Source organism: Engraulis encrasicolus, chromosome 21, assembly GCF_034702125.1.
Source record: "Engraulis encrasicolus isolate BLACKSEA-1 chromosome 21, IST_EnEncr_1.0, whole genome shotgun sequence".
Lineage (NCBI taxonomy): Eukaryota > Metazoa > Chordata > Actinopteri > Clupeiformes > Engraulidae > Engraulis > Engraulis encrasicolus.
Window position 1 is genome coordinate 4,461,573 of NC_085877.1, and position 23,009 is coordinate 4,484,581.

The window sequence follows — 23,009 nt, forward strand, 5'->3', positions numbered from 1 at the left end:
TAAATATTAAAGATTTTTCCCCTGTAATGCGTTACTGCATTAAAACAAAAACTAATGCATTACAGTAATTAATTACTTTTGTAATGCAGTGTTGGGCAACAATGCACTACAAAAGTAACTCTACATATTACTATATTCAAAATGTAAGGTATTACACTATTTTTTGTATTACTTTAGTTACTCTTGCTTGAATGACTAATGTAGATCTGGCGATTTACAGTGTCAATGAAGCCCATGATTCATGACATCTTCACTTCCCATCCAGAAGGTGTTTTGGCAGCATGCAGACTAAAAAGTAGCAGGTTCAGGACACCTCACCACACCATTAAAATCCAGGTTACAGTAAAAAGTATTGTAACTATAGGCTATTACAGCTTTCCCCCTGTAATAGGCCTTTACATTACTCAGTTATTATATAATAAAATAAATAAATAAATAAATAATGTATTACAGTAATTAATTACTTTTGTAAAGACTTACTCCCAACACTAGTTGAAATGCATTGCATGTGAAACATTGGTCATGTCATAGACCTGTGCAGCATGCACCTTGTTGAAGTAGGCCTCATATGCGTGTCTATTTTTTTAAAGCATTTTTGACCCATGATGCCTTTATACAGATGGGACAGAGGTGACCAGAGATGACGGTCACATGATTTATCTCACATACATTTTATCTCACATACATTTTACTGAAATGTTTGAAAACCACAGGGCATTACACTTTTCGAAGAGGCTACATGGAATTAACTTTTTTAACTATTGTTTGGCCATCGCCATTTGCAAACATTTGAAAAACAGCTCAGCTCATATATGTTCAAAGTCTATCACATTTTACAATCATCACTGCACGTGTAGCCTACTGTATGTCCAAGGTACCAGGCACACATGCATGCTCTAGCTTTAGAGTGAGAAAAAAAGAAGCATGGACAACTTTCTAAATAATCTTGCCAGCACATGTGTACAAACCCATTTGATGACAAGGGAAATGGTTTGACACTTGCACCTCTGCATGAATTGGCCAAACAAATATCCTAAAATGAATTAACAGGCCCCCTTCCCAAAGTAAAATGCACTTGTCCAGAGCATGCAGTCTTCGCCAACACTCATGTTCTTGATTAATAATCCACTGGCTTCTTCACACCACATATTGTGCACATGTTATGATGGCATAATAGCCATACCTGCAAAAAGAAGAATAATTGACAATATCTGACCTCTTGCATAGAAAGAGCTGTAGGCCTAGGCAAAACCAGAGACAATGCATACTTTATGCAAAATAACTCTCTCCCCTCTGTCTTTTTGTCTTTATTTTATTTTATTTTCCACAAAAAAAAATCTACAGATCAGATATTAGACAGACACAGATCGATGTTAGAATGAGTGTTGGGCAAGTTATAGAAAAACTCTAGGCCTATGCATTATTGACTGCTACTGTCTTTTCAAAGTAATCCCTTAAATATTACTATATTTAGAATGTAAGGTATTACACTATTTTTGCATTACATTAGTTATACTCTTGCCTAAATAACTAAATGTGGATCTGGCAATTAATTTAAGTCCATGATTCATGACTCCCTCACTTTCCATCCAGACAGTGTTTTGGCAGCATGCATACTAGAAAGTAACCGGTTCAGGAATAACTTTCTGCACCACACCACACCACACCACACACCATTAAAATCCAGGTTACAGTAAAAAAAAAGAAAAAAAAACTTCAGTTACTGGCATTGTAACGGTAGGCTATTTTAAAGCTTCCCCCAGCAAAACCTTACATAGTTACAGCAAAAAGTAATGCAGTACAGTAATGAATTACTTTTGTAGTGAGTTACTCCCAACAATAGTTGAAATGCTTCTTAGAATGACTGTCTTAATCCAAAGCACTCGCCTCCGAGTCAAGGTTGTAGCTATATTAAAAACCCTTTATTTCACATTGGGGTATACAGACTAGTTGAAATGCATTGCATGTGAAACATGGTTTGGTCATGTCATGGATCTGTGCAGAATGCATGCATTGTTGAAGTAGGCCTCATTATATGCATGTCTATTCCTCGCTCTGATTTTTTAAAAGCATTTTTTGGCCCATTATGCCTTCATTCAAACAGGGCAGAGGGTGACCAGAGATGACAGACACCAAATTTATCACATACATACACCCCTCTGTAAAATAACTGCAATGTTCGAATAGGCTACCAAAGCTGTAGCCGAATGCCCGGTTTCTGAGAAAAATTAAACCATATTTCCAGAGAGCAATACACTTTTCGAAGAGGCTACATTGAATTAACTTTTCTTTACTAGGCTATTGTTTGTCCATTGCCATTTGAAAACATTTGAAAAACAGCTCAGCTCATGTTCAAGGCATTGGTTCAAGGTCTATCACATGTTACAATCAATCATCACTTCACAACTACTGTAGCCTATATCCAAGGTAGCCTACCAGGCACGCATGCATGCTCTTTAGAGTGAGAAAAAAAGAGGTATGGACAAATTTCTAAATAATCTTGCCAGCACATGCTTACAAACCCATTTGATGACAAGGGGAATGGTTTGACATTTGTGCCTCTGCATGAATTGGCCAAACACATAGGCCTATCCTAAATGTATTAACAGGCCCCCATCCCAAAGTAAAATGCACTATTCCAGAGCATGCGGTCTCCGCCAACACTTGTCTTCTTGATTATTAATCCACTGGCTCCTTCGCACCACATGTTGTGCCACCATACCTGCAAAAAAGAAGAATAGATAATATCTGACCTCTTGCGTAGATAGAGCTGTATGCCTATGCCTAGGCAAAATCAGAGACAAATGCATACATATGCAAAATAACTATCTCCCCTTCTGTCATCATTTCATTTTCTCTTTTCATTTTTTGTCTTTTTTTAATTTTATTTTCCACACAAGAAAACCCTATAATCTGCATAGTGCAATAGGCCTATGAGTGCTTCACACCCCAGTGCAAATATTGCATTTGCCCAATATGCATAAGGCAAAATTAAATAGGACACTTGTGCATCCGAAATTTCATATTGAAAACGTACAGGCAAGTCAGTTGAAACCGGCGGAATCGAGCCAATGATGATGCTCCGTACTGTTGGTGACTCTCAAATTGGCTCAAGAGCTGATGGTGAGATCACGCGTCCTCTGCTGAGCAACACCTCCGAGGCCGTCGCCTTGGCGACTGGGCGTGTCCTCTGTGCTTACAGATATGGTCTTGAAATATGATTGGCTTGACTATGAGCTGACGCAGTCACATGCCATCGCTCCACACGCATTACACCCGGATGTCGGTAGCTTATAGGTCTTCGCCTGAGAGTACCTTCTCAAGCGAGGAGCGATGGATTATTCTCCTTTGTATTCATTAATCGTCAGGTCATAGCATGTTTGAACATCTGAACATCTTTTAAGAAACTACATGGAGTGTTACTGGACTATTCATTGCCTGCCGTCTTGCCAGTAAGGACGTATCTCGAACAAGGGAACGTCTGAATTTTGTTGACCCTCCCTGACATTGGTAAGCTAACTAGCTCTTTTTGTTTTGTGGCCTTTATTTCGGATTTTAGACAATTCCACTTATACAATTCTAACTTTCGGAATATATTGAGTGTTGTTGTTGATGGTTGTGTCTCATAATATGAGATATTCACGAATATTGTTGCGATTTGGGGTAGGGATTGTTAAGAGCGACCCAGGGCAAGGAGGGTGTTGGAGAGGAAGCTCTCGTAACAGCACGCGTCGATGTTGTAGTAACCAGTATAGCCACACTGGCTCTACACTAGCACTATAATAGCAGTGCACTTTTGCAATGCCAACAATCAGATGTAGGCTAAGTATCATCCTTTCAGCCACAGCGCACTGAATAACTTCATAAGCGGCTGCTAAGATTCGGAGTACCGGTAGTTGTTTTGATGCTCGCGTGTCTATGCTGTCATAAGAAGTGACAGTTCATGGCAGTGGGCGTAGTGCAGGGGTTTCCATGGGAAGTAGTGATGATCCACAGTTTGCTTTCTGGCTCAGTCGTGCTTTCGGACTAATTTAATCATGCAAAACACGATCAGACCCAATGCAAGTTGGTGGTTTGTCGAACCAAGAAATGGCTGTTTATGGCAGTGGGCGTATGGGGAGTTGGAGTGAAGGTCCAGGGTTTCCGACACATTGCATCATGCAAAATATGATCAGGTCCAACACAGGTAGATTGTGCTACGGCTGCTGGAAGTGTGATTCATTCTCTTTATCAAAGTAATACACCAGGTGAGGCTGGGTTTCACGCCACCTGCAGCATCCCAGGCGCCTACCAAAAGGGAGTGAGAGCACGCATCACGACTGGTCAATTTGTAGTCATATATGGGACAAGATCTACTACGAGAACCAGTTGGTTACTGGTATTAACAGATTGCCAGTTGCCACTCGCTTAGTTTTGCCTCTCTCTCTCTCTCTCTCTCTCTCTCTCTCTCTCTCTCTCTCTCTCTCTCTCTTCTCTCTGCAGAAAACTCTGAAACCATGCTCACTGGACTCTTTCGCATGCACGGCCTCTTTGTGGCCTCCCACCCGTGGGAAGTCATCGTGGGGACCGTCACGCTCACCATCTGCATGATGTCCATGAACATGTTCACGGGCAACGATCAGATCTGCGGCTGGAACTACGTCTGTCAAAAAACCGAAGAGGTATGGACACAGCCCTGATACTGTCTGTACATGATGCCATTTTGACCTGCTTCCGAAGGGACAAGAACATACCTGTCATGCCAGAAACCTCTGTCTGTTCATCTGAACTGAGAATCTTTTTTTTTAATGTTGAGGAATGTTGCTATGAATGCCTCTGGCAGAAACCAATGTTGTTGACATTGTCAGTTATGTAACAAACGCAATTGCAGTAGTTACAACTAGTAGTGATAATTACAGTGTAAAACAATTGTACAACAAGTACTATTTTAAATCCTTACTGTTGCTGGCAGGGATTTTGACATGGAACTAGGTTGATTCCTAATTTTCCAGGGTTCTACTGACCTGGTCTAGACATAAAATCATTCTGGGGACTCAGATGACCTGATAACTAAGGATGAAATGTTTTTTTTTTTGTTCTATGTTACAGCCTGTCCTCAGCAGTGACATTATCATCCTGACAATCACTCGTTGCATCGCCATCGTCTACATTTACTTTCAGTTCCAGAATCTGCGGCAGCTTGGATCAAAGTATATGTTAGGTAATCTCAAATGTCATTATCATGCAATTACTGCTGCTGATTTTAGTTTGGGTTTCATGAATGTGCTCTTCACATGCCGTGTTCTAGTCCTAATCATTGATTTTTTTGTTTCGACATCTGGTTGCAGGTATTGCTGGGCTTTTCACAATATTTTCCAGTTTTGTGTTCAGCACTGTGGTTATTCACTTTCTAGACAAAGAGCTCACTGGGCTAAAGTGAGTATACCATATTCCTTTACCTTTCTCAGAATACTTATAACATGGATGGTAACTTGTGTTAATACTGTTATATTAAACCACATACTCCTTTGTTTGCAGTGAGGCATTGCCATTCTTTCTACTGTTGATTGACCTCTCGAAAGCAAGCGCCCTTGCCAAGTTTGCATTGAGCTCAAACTCTCAGGTATATTTGTGCTATCCCCCCTTGTCCATATGGTCCACCAAGTTGCCCTACAGTACACATTTGCTAAGTCGTTTTTTCCCCTCTCTTGCTATGTGAATGCTTTTAGTATGTATGCACTGCCCATATGTGCAGGATGTTTGATCTGTGCATGTCATATTCTACTTCACATAATTTCCTTCAGGGTCAAAGCAAGTATCTCTACCCCACTATACAACTGCTACAGGGACTGACCCGTTGTTTTGTGTTGTGTTGGCAGGATGAAGTGAGGGAGAACATCGCCCATGGGATGGCTGTGCTGGGACCCACTTTCACCCTTGACGCTGTTGTGGAGTGCCTTGTGATCGGCGTTGGCACCATGTCAGGTGAGTCCATAATAGATGCCACTACACAGGCAGAGTGACATGCCCCTGTTTTAAAATGAAGATGTTTGTGTGACTGCCCACAAGCCTGCACACACAGACGTACTCCTGTTAAAATGAAAACTGTTAATGTGACTGTCAACAAGGCTTATTTTTTTTATAAAAAGGATCTATCTAGCAATGTGTATAATTTTCCACATTTGCTTTCGACATGCTATGTTTAAAATGAAGATGTTTGTGTGACTGCCTACACACCTTACAAGTTTCCACATTTTCCTTAGACATGCCCATGTTTAAAATGCAAGATGTTTGTTTGACTGGACAGAAGCCTTACATTTTTCTAAGGATTTATCTTATCATTTTCCGCATTTGCTTTTAAATTTGACAAAGCCATGTTTAAAATGGAAGATGTTTGTGACTGGACACGCCTTACATTGTTATAAAAAGGATAGCAATGTCTACAATTTTCCGCATTTGCTTTCGACAAAGCCATGTTGAAAATGGAAGATGTTTGTGTGGCTGGCCACAGGCCTTACATTGGTTCATCCGATGTCTTTTGTGTGTTCAGGAGTGCGGCAGCTGGAGATCATGTGTTGTTTCGGCTGCATGTCGGTCCTGGCCAACTACTTTGTATTCATGACCTTCTTCCCGGCCTGCGTCTCGCTGGTGCTGGAGGTGAGTTTGAGCTCTGCTGAATATCGCTGTAGTAAGCTCAGTGTCTGTCTCCTCTTGGGGTCTGTGGTCCTGGATTCACTCGTGTCCCTGGGACTGGGTCACACATCCTAGTTATAGCCCTGTGAGCAAGAGAAATGTAGCATTGACGTACAGTATTAAGGGAAAATAGCCTTCTTCAAGCAGGGTTTCTTGCTCCCTCTTTTGTTATTTTATTTTAAGACTGTGACGTTTTGCTTTTGTAGAGGATTAGACTACTTCTTTGTCTCCTTGACACAGCATTTCTTCAGCTTAACAGTCACTGTATCACATACCCGAATCACTCGCTGATGTCTCCTCTCTCTCTCTCTCTCTCTCTGCAGTTGTCCAGGGAGAGCCGGGAGGGACACCCCATCTGGCAGCTGAGTCACTTTGCCCGTGTCCTAGAGGAAGAGGAGGACAACAAGCCAAACCCAGTCACACAGCGGGTCAAGATGATCATGGTGAGTAACTCACACTCACACACACCCATGCCGTCTCCAGCTCATGGTCCACACCCTATGCTTTGTCTGATCCAATGTCCACGGGTAGTCATTACAATAACTGTGACGTGAAAGGTGTTTGCGGAAAAAGTTCTAGTTTCTGTCTGCCTTTCTAATGGTCCACAACGTCACCTTGACTGGTCCAGTGGCTACCGCTTCTCATTACAAGAGCTGTGAACTGAAAACAGGAAAAAGGCTGCGCTGTGCATAAAATCCCTTTTTATTTATTAATGAATAGGTTTTTTTCCTGTTTGTCAGTGTACTTTTGTGTACTTTGCTCAGCGCTCTAAAAGGACGAGTGAAATTGTGGCTGGAGCGTGCCCCTGAGCTGATAACTGTGAAGTGAAAGATGTTTTTGCTTCTGATAAGTGTATTAACGTGTGTCTGGTTGGTTTCTGTCTGTCTTTTCCCCCGTCCAGTCTCTTGGCCTGGTCATGGTTCACGCCCACAGCCGCTGGATAGCCGAGCCCAGTGCTGGCAACAGCACCATGGAGATCGCCCCTGCAGGCATCAGCCTCTCAGACCCCAGACCCACACGCATAGACCCAGAACGGCCCCTCTGGCAGTTTTATCTCTCAAGGTAATTTTTTTTTACCGCATAGCAATCACTGTATGAAAAGTGCAATGAATTCTGGAAATGAACTGCAAAAGAATATTATACAGTGTGTACCTTTTTTAAATTAGCTTTTACATTAACATTTTTATGTTTTCTAAATTCCTGTTTTTATAGAATGATCAGTATGGACATCGAGCAGTTGGTCACCCTGAGTCTGGCTCTGCTGCTGGCGGTGAAGTACATCTTCTTCGAGCAGGTGGAGGCTGAGTCCACCCTCTCTCTGAAGGGGCCCATCTCCGCCTCCCTGCGGAGTCCCAAGTGGAACCCCGACGAGTGCTGCCGCAAGGAGCCGCTTCCTCCCCAGCCTAAACCCCAGCAGAAGACCCCCACCGCACCCGCACCCGTACCCATCACCAAGGAGGAGAGAGGTAAAGGCAGAGAATAATTGCAAAAGAATGGTTGCAAAATGATCTAAGCGCCCATTTTTAAAAAACTTTTTTTGGACATTTTATCATTGTTCCAGCATTTCATTATCTATCTGTGAATTCTTGCCATTCAAATATTTTGAGAACATACTGGTTAAACCTATATAAAATGTTTTTTTGCAATCAATTTCCTTAAATGTTCCAAATTGGATATACGTACATCATTTTGCAACAAAGCTCTTCATTTTCTTTTTTCCCCCCAGATTTCATGTGCTCTGTAATAAATATACTTCCCTGTGTATTAGTTACACCAGGAGTCCCGTTAGTCTGTAAACTCTGTATGAGCAGGAAGTATCCAAGTCTGGACATTCAGGGAGAAATGAAAAAGTTACTGAAATTGTTTTGCATTACAACTTGAACTCTCCTTTCCTGCCACTGATGTTCCTGAACTGTAATGCAATACTATCAGAAATCCCCCAAATGGGAAACCCACCTTTTGGTTACATGAGTCAGTTTGCACAATGCTCTTGCCAAGTTCTAAAAGGAAGTGCATGGGGATATGAAAGTCACAACTTCCGCAGGCTAACCAGAGATCTCTGCTGTCTTTGTGTGTGAATAGCTGAGGTGATCCGTCCCCGGCCCACTCCCACACCGACCCCAACCCCGACCCCCACCACCACCACCACCCAGGAACCCAAGAGCCTGTTTGCAGTGGGGGAGGTGAGCGAAGTGGAGGATCCTAAAGAGCCTGCTACAACACCAGCAGAGTCCCAACCCAGCCTCCCTGCAGAGCCCAGGCCCATAGAAGAGTGTCTGACCATCCTGAGGAGCCCTGAGGTAAACCTAAACCTGAAACCTTAAAAGATGAACCTTTGTTCATTTATGGATAATTGAGTTCAATGGCATCAACAATGCACCACAAAGTGGTGTGTTGGTATTTCATCAGTGTAATTTGAAGCTCTACATATTCCTGTCCGTGTATCTTAGCAAGCATATTAATCTCAGTATCAGTAAATACATTTTAATACACTGATACTGTCATATTCCCTGCAGAGAAATGCATAGTAATATACTGATATATTTACAGCATCAGTACCCATCAGTATCAGTGTCAGTGACCCTTGCCGACTTGGAGTGATGCACCTCCACCATTACATCCTCATTAGTTCCATAGCTGGAACATTTTGTGCTACCCTCTCCTTATTTGCCCACCGGTGGTGCTTGCTTGCTGCTGCCCGTATGTCCTTTATGTGTGGTTGTGCTGCCCTAAGTGCTTTCCCCTGGCTGGCTATTTCCCGCGTGGTGTGATCGCGAGCTAATGAGCTTTGCGCGCTTCACCTTCCTCACCGCTCTTAAAGCCATTAGCCGCTGACGTCGGACGAGCAGAAGGAATCCCACGGCTGACACCGTCTACCCTTTGAACTTGCTTTCCCCCTAGATTAGGGCAGGGTTTACCTCTCTCAGGGCTCTGTATACATTATGAAACTCACTATGAGCGGTGTGGTCTGGTGAGTTGGGGTGGGGGAAGGTCGCGGGGCAGTTGGCTAAGCCTTGGAACTAGGTTAGAGTTGTTGGACTCCAGGTTGATTCTTGACTCTCCATCCCTGAGTCAGTCTCTCCCTCACTCTCACTCTCTCTACTAGGCTGTCAATATGAAGACAAAAGGCTGGAAAATTTAATAAAAAATGTGACTTGTCTGCACAGTAGCTTCAGGAATATTTTGTGATTTCACATTGGCAATGTTTCAATCCTCTGCCGGCATTTTCCTCTGACCACTTTCTCATGTTGTCTACACTTCAATTTTGTGAGGTACATAATGCGTAACTTCCAAACAATAGAATTAAAATAATTAGAGAATTAAAATAATAATATTTTTGTCTTTATTGTCCAGATGGGTGCGCGGTTCCTGAGTGACGAGGAGGTGATGGTCCTGGTGAGCTCCAAGCACATCCCCAGCTACAAGCTGGACAGCATGATGGAGACCCCGGAGCGAGGCGTGGCTATCCGCAGGAAGATGCTCTCCCCGCACCTGGCCAACCCCTCCGCCCTCACCTGCCTCCCCTACAAGGACTACGACTACTCTATGGTCAGTCTTCTGAACCACACCAAGGCGCTCTCTCCGCCCATCCACATTTAGAACGTACTTTAGACAAACTAATGTCACATTTGAATTGTTTTTGCTCAGTCAGTACGATGAAACATATTTTAAGATTGCGTTTACTCATATAACGATGAGCGATGTGCAATCCAAAGTGCTCTTAGTTATTATGCCACAGATGCAAATGAAAGGCACAATGCTGAATTTGAATACATGTCCCTAGTACACCAGGATGAAATGGGTCATTCAACATGTGTGCAGCAGTGTAATGATATGCAATTTTGAAAAAGTCTTCCAAATGTTTTTGCAGGTTATGGGAACGTGTTGCGAGAACGTGATTGGCTACATGCCTGTGCCTGTGGGAGTGGCAGGTCCTCTTCTATTGAACGGAAAGCAGCTCCACGTCCCCATGGCGACGACGGAGGGCTGTCTGGTGGCCAGCACCAACCGCGGCTGCAGAGCCATCGCTGTAAGTCCCTGCACCTCAGACACAGACATGCCACCACTATTCCAATAATGACTCGGACTTTACTGGCTCTGTGTGTACTTGAGTTTTCATTGAACTTACTTTGCATACTGATGCAATGCACATCTCAGTGGTTTCCATGGGAATATTTGTATTCTAATAACCATAATGCATTCTAACAAGTTCAATGGAAAGCCAGTTACTGGTGCAACAACAAAGTCCCCCAAAAGTTACAAATGACTGTTGTCCAAGCAATATGAGCGAAGGGTGTTGGAAAAGAGAGAACTAAAGATAAAACTTGGGTTATTTATATACCTTGTGACATTTTGATGACTTGACATTTGAATTCTCTTCACCCCATTGCCCCCCCCCCCCCCCTTGCAGCTGAGTTACGGTGCCCAGAGCCAGGTGCTAGGTGACGCGATGACTCGGGGCCCTGTGGTGCGGCTGCCCTCCGCCTGCATGGCCGCCGAGGTCAAAGCCTGGCTGGAGAGCAGCGAGGGCTTCAAGTACATCAAGGAGGCCTTTGACAACACCAGCAGGTGAGGAAACCCAACCGCACCATGACTGGGAAATACACGCACGCGCATGCACGCACATGCACACGCACACGCACACACACACACACACACACACACACTCAAAAGCACACGCTTCATATCTGATTATTATCAGTTTGGTGTAGGTGCTGTGTTTTCAAAATCTGAGCTGGAGGTTCTGATTTCTGGTAGTTCTGCCGAAGATTGGGCTTTTGTTTGGAACATCTGCTATCAGAAACTGTGTTTGTGCAGCTGTACTCGGTTAACTTCGAGGAGCTGAAAGTGGCACCACACCCTTCATTTTTTGGCTTCCATGTTGTAAATGGTAATAGAAACTCTGTGACTAACGTAGCATGTTGGCACCTCTTATTGCCAACAGATGAGTTGTCTAGAAACAACGCTAATGCACGAAGCCCTTTCATAACCATGTGACTATAAACAAGAAGGATTTTGTAGAATGTTTCGAAGAACATTGTGTTCCACTCTTCGCAGCCTCTATGACCCAAATTTGACCTGACCCGGCCATCTGATTATAATCCTTAACAATAGGGGCAGCAGCCCTGCTGTCTGTCTGACACAGAAGATAATGTATTCAGTTTGTCGTGTGGAGCAAAACAAAAAAAAAGCCTGCCTTTGTCTGTCTGTCTGACTGACTGTCTGTCTGGGTGACGTTAATTTTCTGCAGATTTGCCCGTCTGGAGAAGCTGCTGATCGGACTGGCCGGGCGGAACCTCTACATTCGCTTCCAGTCTCGGACGGGGGACGCCATGGGCATGAACATGATCTCAAAGGTCAGTCCAGGACGCGACCGAGCAACGTTACCAAATGCCCGCCGTTAAGATATGTCATGCAGCCGTGACTTGTAAGGCTGTGGCCAACACTGGATCTGCCAGTCAAATACAGTTTGCATTATGCAATACTACATGTGCCGTGTTGTGCCTCCTTCATAGACGAGAATCAAAGCACAACATCAAAATGGTTGCAATACCTTCTCTGGCCACCACCCTACACAGTGCAGCTTTTAAATGTATTTGTGTCTCTGCTCTAATTTTAGGGCACAGAGCAGGCCCTGTCCAGGCTGCAGGAGCAGTTCCCCGAGCTGCAGGTCCTGGCGGTCAGCGGCAACTACTGCACCGACAAGAAACCAGCTGCCATCAACTGGATCGAGGGCAGGGGGAAGTCTGTGGTGTGCGAAGCCACCATCTCTGCCAAAGTAGTTAGAGAGGTAAGGACTAATCCCACACATTGCTCGCAGGGGTATGCAGACACAAATGTTGAATATATTTGTAATATTGTAATATTGAACCACCTTGAGTGGTAGCCACTTACCTGTAATTTCCCATGGGGATTAATAAAAGTACTCGACTGTACTGTACTCTACAATTGGGAAGTTAATGAGACATGATTTAGACTAAAGAAAACTCCACTGATGAAAGTGATGGTCCATAGCCAAGAGTTCTTGTGGGTACACAACACCTTTGCCCTCACTCACCACCCTCCCTCCCTCACACTGGTGTCTGTATCTGTATCTAAATCAGTGTAGCTCATGTCCTGTTTTCTGCTCTTGCCTGTCAGGTTTTAAAGACCAGCACGGCTGCTTTGGTGGACGTGAACATCAATAAGAACCTGGTGGGCTCTGCCATGGCCGGCAGCATCGGGGGTTACAACGCCCACGCCGCCAACATCGTCGCTGCTATCTACATCGCCTGTGGCCAGGTAAGTCACTGGCACCCTCCCTCCACTTGAGCTTGTTCATTGGGCTTAGTCGGATCAAATATGCACTAGCTAGGGTGTTAACTCCCATCTAATTCATGTTGATTTGAGTCAGCTGCTTAGATCAAACGACTAAAACGGATCAGATTGCTAGGATCAAACATATAATCATTATTATTATTAAATAATATTATATATAATAGTATTAAATATATAAAAAATACCCCTAGTTTAAATAAGCAACTGATTATGATGACTAAGCGGTTTTGTTTCAAATCAATATGCAAATTTGTGCTTCTCTCTCCACCAAGGACCCTGCCCAGACAGTGGGCAGCTGCAACTGCATCACCCTGATGGAGGCGTCGGGCCCCCTAGGGGAGGACCTCTACATCAGCTGCACCATGCCCTCTCTGGAGCTGGGCACCGTGGGCGGGGGCACCAACCTGGCACCACAGCAGGCCTGCCTCAAGGTAAGCCACAGCTTACAGCCGACCACTTTCCAAAGTAATGGCACTTGACTCAATTTAACCCTCAGATTACATCAGACACACCGACCGCATACTAAATATCACAGCCTCAAGGTGTAGTCCAAGATTCACTGCTTCAGTATTCAAGATTCAAGATTCAAGATTCTTTTTAATGGTCCCGAAGGAAGTTAGTCTTGGACATATGTAGTATGAACGCATTACATGCAGCGACGTTTGACACTAAATTTGTCATTAAATGTCACTTAGGACTGGAAACAGCAGTTCTGTTCATAGGGAATTAAAACTGGTTAAGCACATCCTAGTGTTTGTCCTTTTAGCAGGACCAAAGTAGCATGCGGGAGGAAACGTCACTGTGTTTTAAAATAAGAAAAAGCAGAAGCAAGAAAGCCTGGTTCAAGTCAACTTTTCTTCCTTTAAAGGTAACTACAGTGAGAGAGACAGTTTCAAGCTGACATTTCTGGACCACTGATCTCTTTCAGGAACACTGTTTGTATATCCATGGTCTGGACCTACACTATAGGACAGAAAATGTTCTGAAAATCCCAATATTAAAATTCCTTCCTGGTAATTTGCAGAAACCCTCACAATCACTTGGAAAATCCTTATTGGCTCAAGAGTTCAGGGCTGAAAGATGAACCTCTCGGACACAGTGCCAAATAGGCTAGGCTACATTTAATATTTGCCAAGGCCTCCTCAGCATAGCATTGGAATGTTGTGGTGATTTCAGGCATGGAATCACTTCCTGTTTTCCGGCATGGGCTGTACCGCATGTACAACACCAGCATGTTTTTGCTCCAGCTGTACTGAAGAATTCCGTTGGCACAATGCCAGCGCTGAGACAACTCGCGTCAGTGTCCGAGAGCGGCAGGCACCTCGTAACAAAGGGCTGTGTTGTTTGTGTGTGTTTTTCACAGATGCTTGGCGTGCAGGGTGCCAACCAGGACATCCCGGGGGCCAACGCCCGTCACCTGGCACAAGTGGTGTGTGCCACCGTGCTGGCCGGGGAGCTGTCGCTAATGGCCGCCCTGGCCGCGGGGCACCTCGTCAAGAGTCACATGACCCACAACAGGTGAGAGAACATACGGGGTTATGGCACTGGTGGTGGTGTTGCTAGATGTGTGTCTTTAAACATGTCGAGATTATGGGCTCCTCTTTCCATGATCCTAACTCCCGTCCTCCCCTGTGCTTGAGGCCTTGTGATGACTTCACAAGACGACAGGTGTTAAAATTCAATATCTTGCAAAAGCGCAATTCAGAGGTCATTTTCCCATTTGCACTCGGGATGTTGAATGGGGAAAAGTCCCCCAAAAGTTGTTGTGGCTTGGGGAACTGAGCGGGGGAACTTAATGGTTTTCTCCACAGAGGTGGGGCATCAGTTGAGTGCGAGGCCACAAGCGCAGGTCTAGGACGGGAGTTAGGATATTGGACTGTACCCAGTATAAGGTGTCTATGTTTATGGGTGTCCTATCGTGTTTCATATGAAACTGAACAAAACAGCTTTTCCACTCATGGTGATAGTCACGTGTGTCTGGTACCTGGTAACCCAGCCCCCAACCCCCCAACTTGACTAACAAATATTCTGCGGGATACACTGGCTAGACTAGATGTGTTGTTTGCATGTGGACATTTGTCTAGGTAGGCGTTTGACATATTGTTGGCAGTGGTCTGATGGTTTTCCTCTCTGGTGTTCTTTTTTTGGCCACTGGGTGGATGTTACATAATCGCTGGCGATGGTCACATAAATTTCCCCGGGCAGGCAGAGGCGTGGTAATAAAATTAAACCTTGACCGGGAATGATGGGTATGCACTGCAGCAATAAAATAAATATACACATTATACATGTGTTATTCTATTCTATCTTTAACACCTATCTTTAACACCTCAAAACGGATTATAGGTCTTGTGTTGGTATTGTCTCGACTGTTTGTTTGTGTGATATCAAATTGTTTATACCGGTACATGTGCACCTGCATTGCACACTGCATTTGCCTTAAGTTCTAAATATTTTCTGTAATGCCCTTTGCAGAGTGAGTGGCGTAACAAAAGGCCTTATTTATTTATGAAAGACAAAGTGAAAAGGGTTCAAAGAAGTTTTGCTCTAGTGATCGCCATCCATAATCCTTTTGGGTGTTTGTAAGCCTTTTGCGAGCATGTGGTATAAGCCTACGTTGTGGGTAGTTGTAGAAGAGAAGTGCACCAAGTGGCCATTCTCCACTCATTTGTCCCACTTTGAGGAAACTTAAGTCCATGATGTATTGTGTATACACACACTGCAAAGTGGATCTCCCCCACTAACGCGATCAATGTGATCCCCTCTTCAGGTCAAAGGTCAACCTGCAGGACGCTACAGGAACATGCACCAAGAAGGCATCCTGAAAAGACAGCAAGAGGAGAGGGCAACATCCTGAGAAGACGGCAAGAGGGGAGGAGAGGGCAGGAGGTTGCAATGACCTCTGCTGTCCTCCACCTGGCCCTCAAGACTCCTTCTGAGGAAGGACAAAACACACACACACACACACACACACACAAACAGCATTTCAACTCTAAGTCCTGCGTGACAGTATTGAGGACCGCAAGAGGATATCATATTTATTATTGCAACGTTTGACTGGACTGTGATCATCTCACAGATGCTCTTCATAAAAGAAGACGGCGGACGGCAAAACAATCATGTTTTTAATTGTGTTCCTGTCTTTCCATGACAAAATTAATTTATTTTTTAATGCTAAAAAAGAGAAATGTGTTTTAAAAAAATGGGTGGGGTTGCGCTCAAATTTCTGTGCCGTGCACTTAATACTTGACGTCAGAAGCTAAGTAGTACCATTGAGAGGAGTTTAAAAACACAAACAAATAAATAGCAATGATTCACATGGTACAGTGCTCTTCTAGTACCGCTCTGAAGAGATGCTACTGTCAAGAAAAACATGGGAGCACAATATTCACTACACTTGAATTTGCCAAATACAGCCTTTGGGATGTAGTCTTGCAGAATGTTCTGACGTACGTACAGTATGTTCTCACAGAACCTGTTTCTGGAGAAACAGGTTGAAGGATAGCAGATCTGGTTCTGTATATTTTTGGGGGGTGGGGAGGGTACATTCTGTTTTTCTTGCGAAGAGGAATGAATTATTCGTAGTACAAGTGCACAAATAATTTTTCACAACGGTGCTATAGCAAGGTGTGTGTTTGTGAAGGCCAAGGAGGGAGTGGGATTCCTCCCACCCTCCTGTCCTCCGATCAGCACCTGTGGCAAAGTTGAACGAAAGAATGAAAGCCCTACCTCCTGCAGGAATGAGGTGATTCAGCTGGTCCTCTGGCTGGTATTGTAATCAAACTGACTGCACAATAAGCACAGCACCTTTTACAATGTGTCTTTTGAGAGACGCATGACGAAAGGTAGACTTCAGCTGATATGCCGTGTGTGAATGTTGCACCTTGTCTTCTTTGTGTGCCGAGTGTATGCAAGTGTGTGTGTGTGTGTGTGTGTGTGTGTGCCTGCGCGTGTGTGTGCGTGTGCGTGTGTGGTTGGGTGGGTGAGATTGTGTGAGAAGACTGTGGAGAAAGCATAACTTTCCCCACCAAAGCTATATTTCTCTGAAATTACTACTAGAACAACAAAAGTGAACAGAATGTTTTCCTTTTTTGTATATTTTTGTAATAAAAAAAATAAAGGGAATTTTGATTATTGACTTGTGGTGACGTTGTCATTGATTGAACACAGGAAAAGCGCAGACTTTCTGCCATTCAGTATGAAGCCATTGAAACAAATGCCCTTTCCATGATGGAAAGGGACTCCTCAAGGGAAAGGAAGGGATCACTCATGTCTTTCTCTGACAAACTTAATAGAGCCAGGTGAAAGAAGCTGATCCTATAAAGCGCCTTAAGGACAAATCCCGGATCTTCTCTACATAGGTTTCTGTTTTTCTTAAACAACTTTAAAGACACCACATCCACACTGGTTGCATTAAAATCTATTTTAGACAACCACATAGGAATTGTGATTTGAGAATGTTAACTCTAACCAAACTTGAATTTAATTTGGGTTGCAAATGAAAAACTAGGACAATTGGGTTCATGGAAGAAATGTCACCATTGACTCAAACTTTGTGGTTCACAGTGCAATTAAAATAACTGCAAAATCGCATACAGATGAACAAGTTAGTCAGTGGTACAGTACATGAATATGTCAATAGGCCTCCCCGTCACCCGATGGATGGTACGGTACATGTTTGAGGCATTCCGCCGCCCCAGCGTCAGCCGAGCCTCACCAGAGAGGCCCTGGACCAATCAGGGGCGAGAGCATCACATCTCACCAGGGCAGGGCAGAGTAGATAGGCTGACAGCCTGTGTGGCCCAGACAGACCTGTAGGGGATGAGATGAGGAGCACAGGCGGCAGGGCAGACAGGAGGGGATAATCCCACACTGGCTCACTCAGCTCACTCACTCACTCGCCCAGTCACCACCAGTGAGAGAGTGGCCCCCTCCCCCCCAATACATCTCCCTCCTCCTCCTCCTTCTCCGTTCTCCCCTGCTCTTAACCAGGTCAGGGCGTCACCCCTGGAGGCAAATTTGCTTCCATATACAAAAAAGGTGTATGTGATTTCAGGAACCACACAAAGAGCTCTTTGTAATCTTGACGGCAGGCCACTATTTGTCTAACTGGATGATAGTGACGGAGATATTTGTTTTTTTATATTTAAAAAAGGTAAAGCAAAAAAAAAACCTGAGAGATTAAGAGAGATAAAACCGTGACTTTGGGTTCAAAGTGAGAAAGGGACACAGGAACACCAAGGCCTAGTTCGGCACAAAGAGAATTTTATCTGGGACACACACCTGATAGCACACAAAGCAAGCTATGGATATATCATTGTGTATTATCATTATGCTACTGTAATTTTAGGAATACACAAAAGCAAAATGTGGGTTTGTGATAAAGCATTGCTACAGAAATCGTTTCAGAGATTACGAAAAGGCTTGCTTGCAAGTTGACCAAGAACTGGGGCCTAACCCAGTGGGCTCAGCCCAACTCAAGGGAAGGAAACTGTAAAAAGCCTTGAACACAATAGACACTAAAGCCGGGAAATAATTTCCTTGATTTGTTTTATTTGTGGTAGATGTATAAAATAGCCTGATGGTGTGCATCACTCAACAGCCGTCACTCGATGTGTGTCATGGCATGTAGTACTCTTCGGTGCAGAGGCCCCGATGTATCTGCTGCAGAGTTCTTGCGCCCCCTGGTGTTCGTATCAAATATTCACTGGCTAAATCAGCCAAGTTCTTCCAAAACACATCTACAAGACAACACTTTATTTTTTTGTGCCATGCTCTTCTTTTATTATGCATTTATATACATATATATTTTTAGAAAAGTTATCTGAAAAAGTAAGGTTAAGAAACCTGAAATCTTTGACCTGAAAACTTTTATAGAAAGACTAAAGGCATATTCTCAGCAGCATAGGCCTATTATTCAAAGCCAACAAGGTGGAATGGTTGCCCCTTAGGCTTAACAACATCTCTGTGGACATTTTTCTCTAAATTGTGAGGCGTCTGCCTCCCATCGCTTATGCGGAGCCTTTGGCACTACAATGGATGCCGCCGTGTACGCCAAGACCCTGGCAATCTTTGGTGGAGAGCCGAACAGACGGTACGTTTGTTTACGTCGGACATGGGCCTCCAGTCTCTCTCTCAGCTCCTGTGAAATCATGTGGATTTGGGGCCCTTGGGAGAACAACATGATGGACGTTGACTTGACCTCTCTCGCCTCTGGTTCGACCTTGATGCACTGTGGAGGGCAAGGCAGTAGGGAGAGCTTGGTCGGGGGGTTCACCTCAGCACGCCCGGACCACTTCTGTTTGGCCTTGGTGCATTGTGGAGGAGAAAGCAGAACGGGAGGCCTGGCAGGGGCTTTCTCCTTAGTAGGCGTGGACGGATTTTGTTTCAACTTTGAGGGTGACAGCAGTGCCCTCACAATTCGTATCACTAGGAACATCTGTCTCCAACGCTTCTGGGCTCTGCTGGTCAGTATGCCTGCCAAAGATTTGGAGGGATTTACAGACTCTTCAGTAGGCGGCTCCTCTCTGGCCTCAGAGCATTGCAGAGGACAGGGCAACATGTGGGGCCTGGCAGTTGTATCCTCTTCAGTAGGAGTAGGTGGTTTCCGTGTTGACTTTGAGAGTGACAGCAGTATCCGGATGATGCGAATGACTAAGAAGACCCGTCTCCAAAGCTTCTGGGCTCTGCTGTTGGGTACCAAAACTTCAGAGGGATTGCCAGACTCTACGGTGAATTCTTCACTGGGCAAGATACACACACGGCTGCTCTGTGTGATAGAAGAGTCATCACAGCCACACCCACAGAGGTCATCTTCCTCTGCCTCCAGCTCTTCAAGGAGATCTTCAAGCTCATCCAATAGGGAGTTGAAGAGGACAGTTGTTCGTTCACTCCGCTCAATCAATTGACTGTACAAATCACAAGTTATGACTAGGTTATTATAATGTGTAGGGATGTATAACGACATGGTGTTGTCAATGGGTTGATAACAATAAAGAATAAGTTTAGGCCTGATAGGAATAATAACTTACAGCCAGGTGGTCTCGTCTAAATCTTCATCCTTTTTGGAGCATGAAAAAAGTAAATTAATAATAATCATCATAAAAAAATATATAATGACATGGATACCCTTCGATCCAGCCTGAATCTAAAGTGAAATATGTGCACTACCTTGTGTGCCATCTTAGGACTGAAGGCTCTCTGTAATGATCTCCAGCAGCCCAGACGCGAGAAGGCAGAGACCACCTGCATCATGAAGTCGTGACAACTTCCGTAGTATATCGCGGAGCATCAGTAAAGTATTTACAAAAGTAAGACAATACCACCGCTTACAATGATGTAACCCAATACAATTTGGTTGCTCGTCATTTTTACATCAAACAGCGAATTGTAAATGGGAGCAAGGCTACAAGCGCTGCGTCAGACAAAGAACGTAGCAGGACTTTGGAAATACACTTGTAATGCGTTCCATGACGACAATTTGTAGTCAGGAACATTTTAGATGGTCAAATCTCTGTGGTCAATATTGTAGGCTAACAGCAATAGCAATACCATTTCACATCAATATGCACTTCAATGTGCTTTACAAAGAGGATAAAGAATAACATATAGCCTACATGATGCAAAGACTATGCCTAGATGAATAACCCCAAGGCAGATAAAGTAGGCCTGAACCTACAGAATAATGCTCCCTTTGGCTGGCATTTCACTCTCTTGCTTAAAATAAATATTCGCCAGGTGTTAATCTATTTTCATGTCTCGTGGAGGGATTCATGTGTGTAACAATTACACTAATAGTTACAATTTAACAAATGCGTGGTGAGGGTCTGTCGCCACCCTGTGGTAATGAGCTACCAGCGCGACTCTAAGTGATTGACAAAAAAAAACAAAAAAACACTTTACTCAGTAGCCTATGCCTAGCCTGGTCCTGACCATCCCATAATACTACCATTTCATTTCGTATTCATACAGTAGTGGAGCCAATCCTTTGGCGGAAGTACGTAGGATGGCTCGCGAGGCTAGCCTATGCCTTTGGTAGGGAATTAATTTGCTTATTGCCATATTAACGCTTGCCTCCTTAAATGGGCATTAGAATCAGATAATCAAAACACAAGGAAACAAAGGTCACTTTTCTAATTTAGAGTTTATTTATTTGTACAAATGAAAATCATTACGTCTATAAAAAGATTTGAAACGTATGTCTTCAGCAAGTGCTTGGTCAATGGTTAATGTCATGTCTAGCCATCTCCATTGCTCCTTCTCACCCAGTTCCTTAAGCCAACTGATTGAAGAAGGTATTCTGTGACCAAAGTCAATCAACCACTGACTCGCCACCCGCTGAAATATCGCTCATCTGTGTTTGGCCAGGCTCTATGTGTGCAGCCATGTACCAGATCTACAAAGTGCCCATAAATAGACATATGGCCAGGGCACGAGATAAATTACACGGGCAAAAACACGCAAAGGACTTGCCCAAAAGCTGTTGCTGTTTCTGAAGAGCCCATGAAATGTCAAACACTTAGTTTGAATTTACATGGTAAATATGCCAAAGCATAGCATTTAGTGCAAATGGTATACTCACAGGAATCCAAAAACCCTCAATTGCAAAAAAACAAAAACAAAACAATAAACCCCACTAACATTACAAACGTAGTTCAGATGGTCTCATAGCAGTATGTGTTCTCAGTATGTGTGTTTTTTTGTGAGCCGTTATAGTAGGGTGCACGAGACAAACACAGTAATTTACAAAAATATAATAACAAGAAAATCATATGAAATGTTGACAAATTTTCTCCATTTTGGTGATCGGATGTAGTCTCCATATACAAAAAGGTGATGTATATGATCGTTTGATGTGCATGTACAAAATATAAATCTTGGGACAGGGATTAACGGGGATTTCTTGTCCCCTCCTTGACACTAAGGCAGATATGTCATCAGTCCCAACCGCAAGCCCGTCCATGTGAAATGATTGTTCCACAAACACATTTGATTGCTGATTGCATCCCTTCAAAAATTTTACAAAGGCATGTTTCAATCACTGTTTTGGAAAGTTGTCTGTATAGTACAAACATTATTGGAAACAAAAAGATGACAAAATTACTCCCAGGAATCATTGACTGCAAAATACATGGTTTAACTTTAACATTTTTTTGGGGGGGAAACAAAGAAACAACAGAAAAAAAAACAAACGTTACATTTTCTTTGTAGTTCACCAAGTACACTGATAGAGAAACAAACCATTGTGTCTTGCTCTTTGAAATCCCATGACGCAATTTCAACAGAGTTTGCATGGCCATTCCACAGAGCTGTGTGCAATAAAATATGTTTCTCCTCTCTACCTAGGGAACATCATATGATGATCAGAGAGCAACACAAACTAGATATTGGGTTTGAAGGTACTGTAAGCACGGCTGCATGACTGACGTCACTTCTATACAGGCCATTCAGCTAGAGCTCATTCTTGAAATTGGGTTGTAGTTTTCCCGCTCTCCGTCTTAAAATCTGGACATTGAATACAAAACAAATCCATAGTACAAGGATTGATCAAAGCAGACGCCCACAAATTTGTTATTTTAGAATACTTACAGCTTTTACATATAAAACAAAGCGACAACAGCTCCGCATCCAAAAGGAGCAACAGGTTTTCGTTTTAAAGCGTTGTTTTATACAAGCCTTCAGTCACAATGGTAAGCAATAGGTTGTTGGGTGGCTGACGCCTGACCGACCGACCGACCGTCCATTGGTTAATGCTGTACCACGCTGATAAGTTGGGAGCGACTAAAACTTAGGATGCACGAGTAAGGCTTTTTAAGTTAGCGATGTTACTGTAAACAGTTCAAGTAGTAAACAAGGCTCAATAAAACTCCTCCGTTCTCAAATGCTTCCCCCCTCCCCCCCATGGCTGCAAACTTGCACGGCGTGGCACTCTACACAAATACTTTGCTATGCATTACACGGTTATTTTTCGTAGTAGGCGCACAATACCCCCCCTGCCCTGCCCTGTCCTGCCCCGGCCG

General features: G+C 43.8%; 2 protein-coding genes across 2 annotated transcripts; one reads left to right on the top strand and one right to left on the bottom strand.

Moving 5' to 3' along the window:
• The first annotated feature begins 3,259 nt into the window (after nucleotides 1-3,259).
• On the top strand, nucleotides 3,260-17,128 carry hmgcra (3-hydroxy-3-methylglutaryl-CoA reductase a). Its single transcript, XM_063187266.1, has 20 exons — nucleotides 3,260-3,510; nucleotides 4,483-4,661; nucleotides 5,089-5,200; nucleotides 5,328-5,415; nucleotides 5,518-5,602; nucleotides 5,859-5,964; nucleotides 6,530-6,636; nucleotides 6,996-7,115; nucleotides 7,574-7,734; nucleotides 7,885-8,138; nucleotides 8,755-8,972; nucleotides 10,027-10,221; nucleotides 10,544-10,702; nucleotides 11,084-11,241; nucleotides 11,924-12,029; nucleotides 12,293-12,463; nucleotides 12,814-12,954; nucleotides 13,263-13,421; nucleotides 14,354-14,508; nucleotides 15,761-17,128. Exons 2-20 carry the CDS (start codon nucleotides 4,497-4,499, stop codon nucleotides 15,813-15,815), a joined length of 2,715 nt encoding a protein of 904 aa, XP_063043336.1. The 5' UTR covers nucleotides 3,260-3,510; nucleotides 4,483-4,496; the 3' UTR covers nucleotides 15,816-17,128.
• Nucleotides 17,129-18,745: 1,617 nt separating this feature from the next.
• LOC134437478 (uncharacterized) lies at nucleotides 18,746-20,435 on the bottom strand. Its single transcript, XM_063186966.1, has 3 exons — nucleotides 20,161-20,435; nucleotides 20,022-20,050; nucleotides 18,746-19,898 (listed from the first exon to the last, which is right to left on the bottom strand). The coding sequence occupies exons 1-3, from the start codon at nucleotides 20,242-20,244 to the stop codon at nucleotides 18,944-18,946; spliced, it is 1,068 nt and encodes a 355-aa protein (XP_063043036.1). The 5' UTR covers nucleotides 20,245-20,435; the 3' UTR covers nucleotides 18,746-18,943.
• Nucleotides 20,436-23,009: the final 2,574 nt, after the last annotated feature.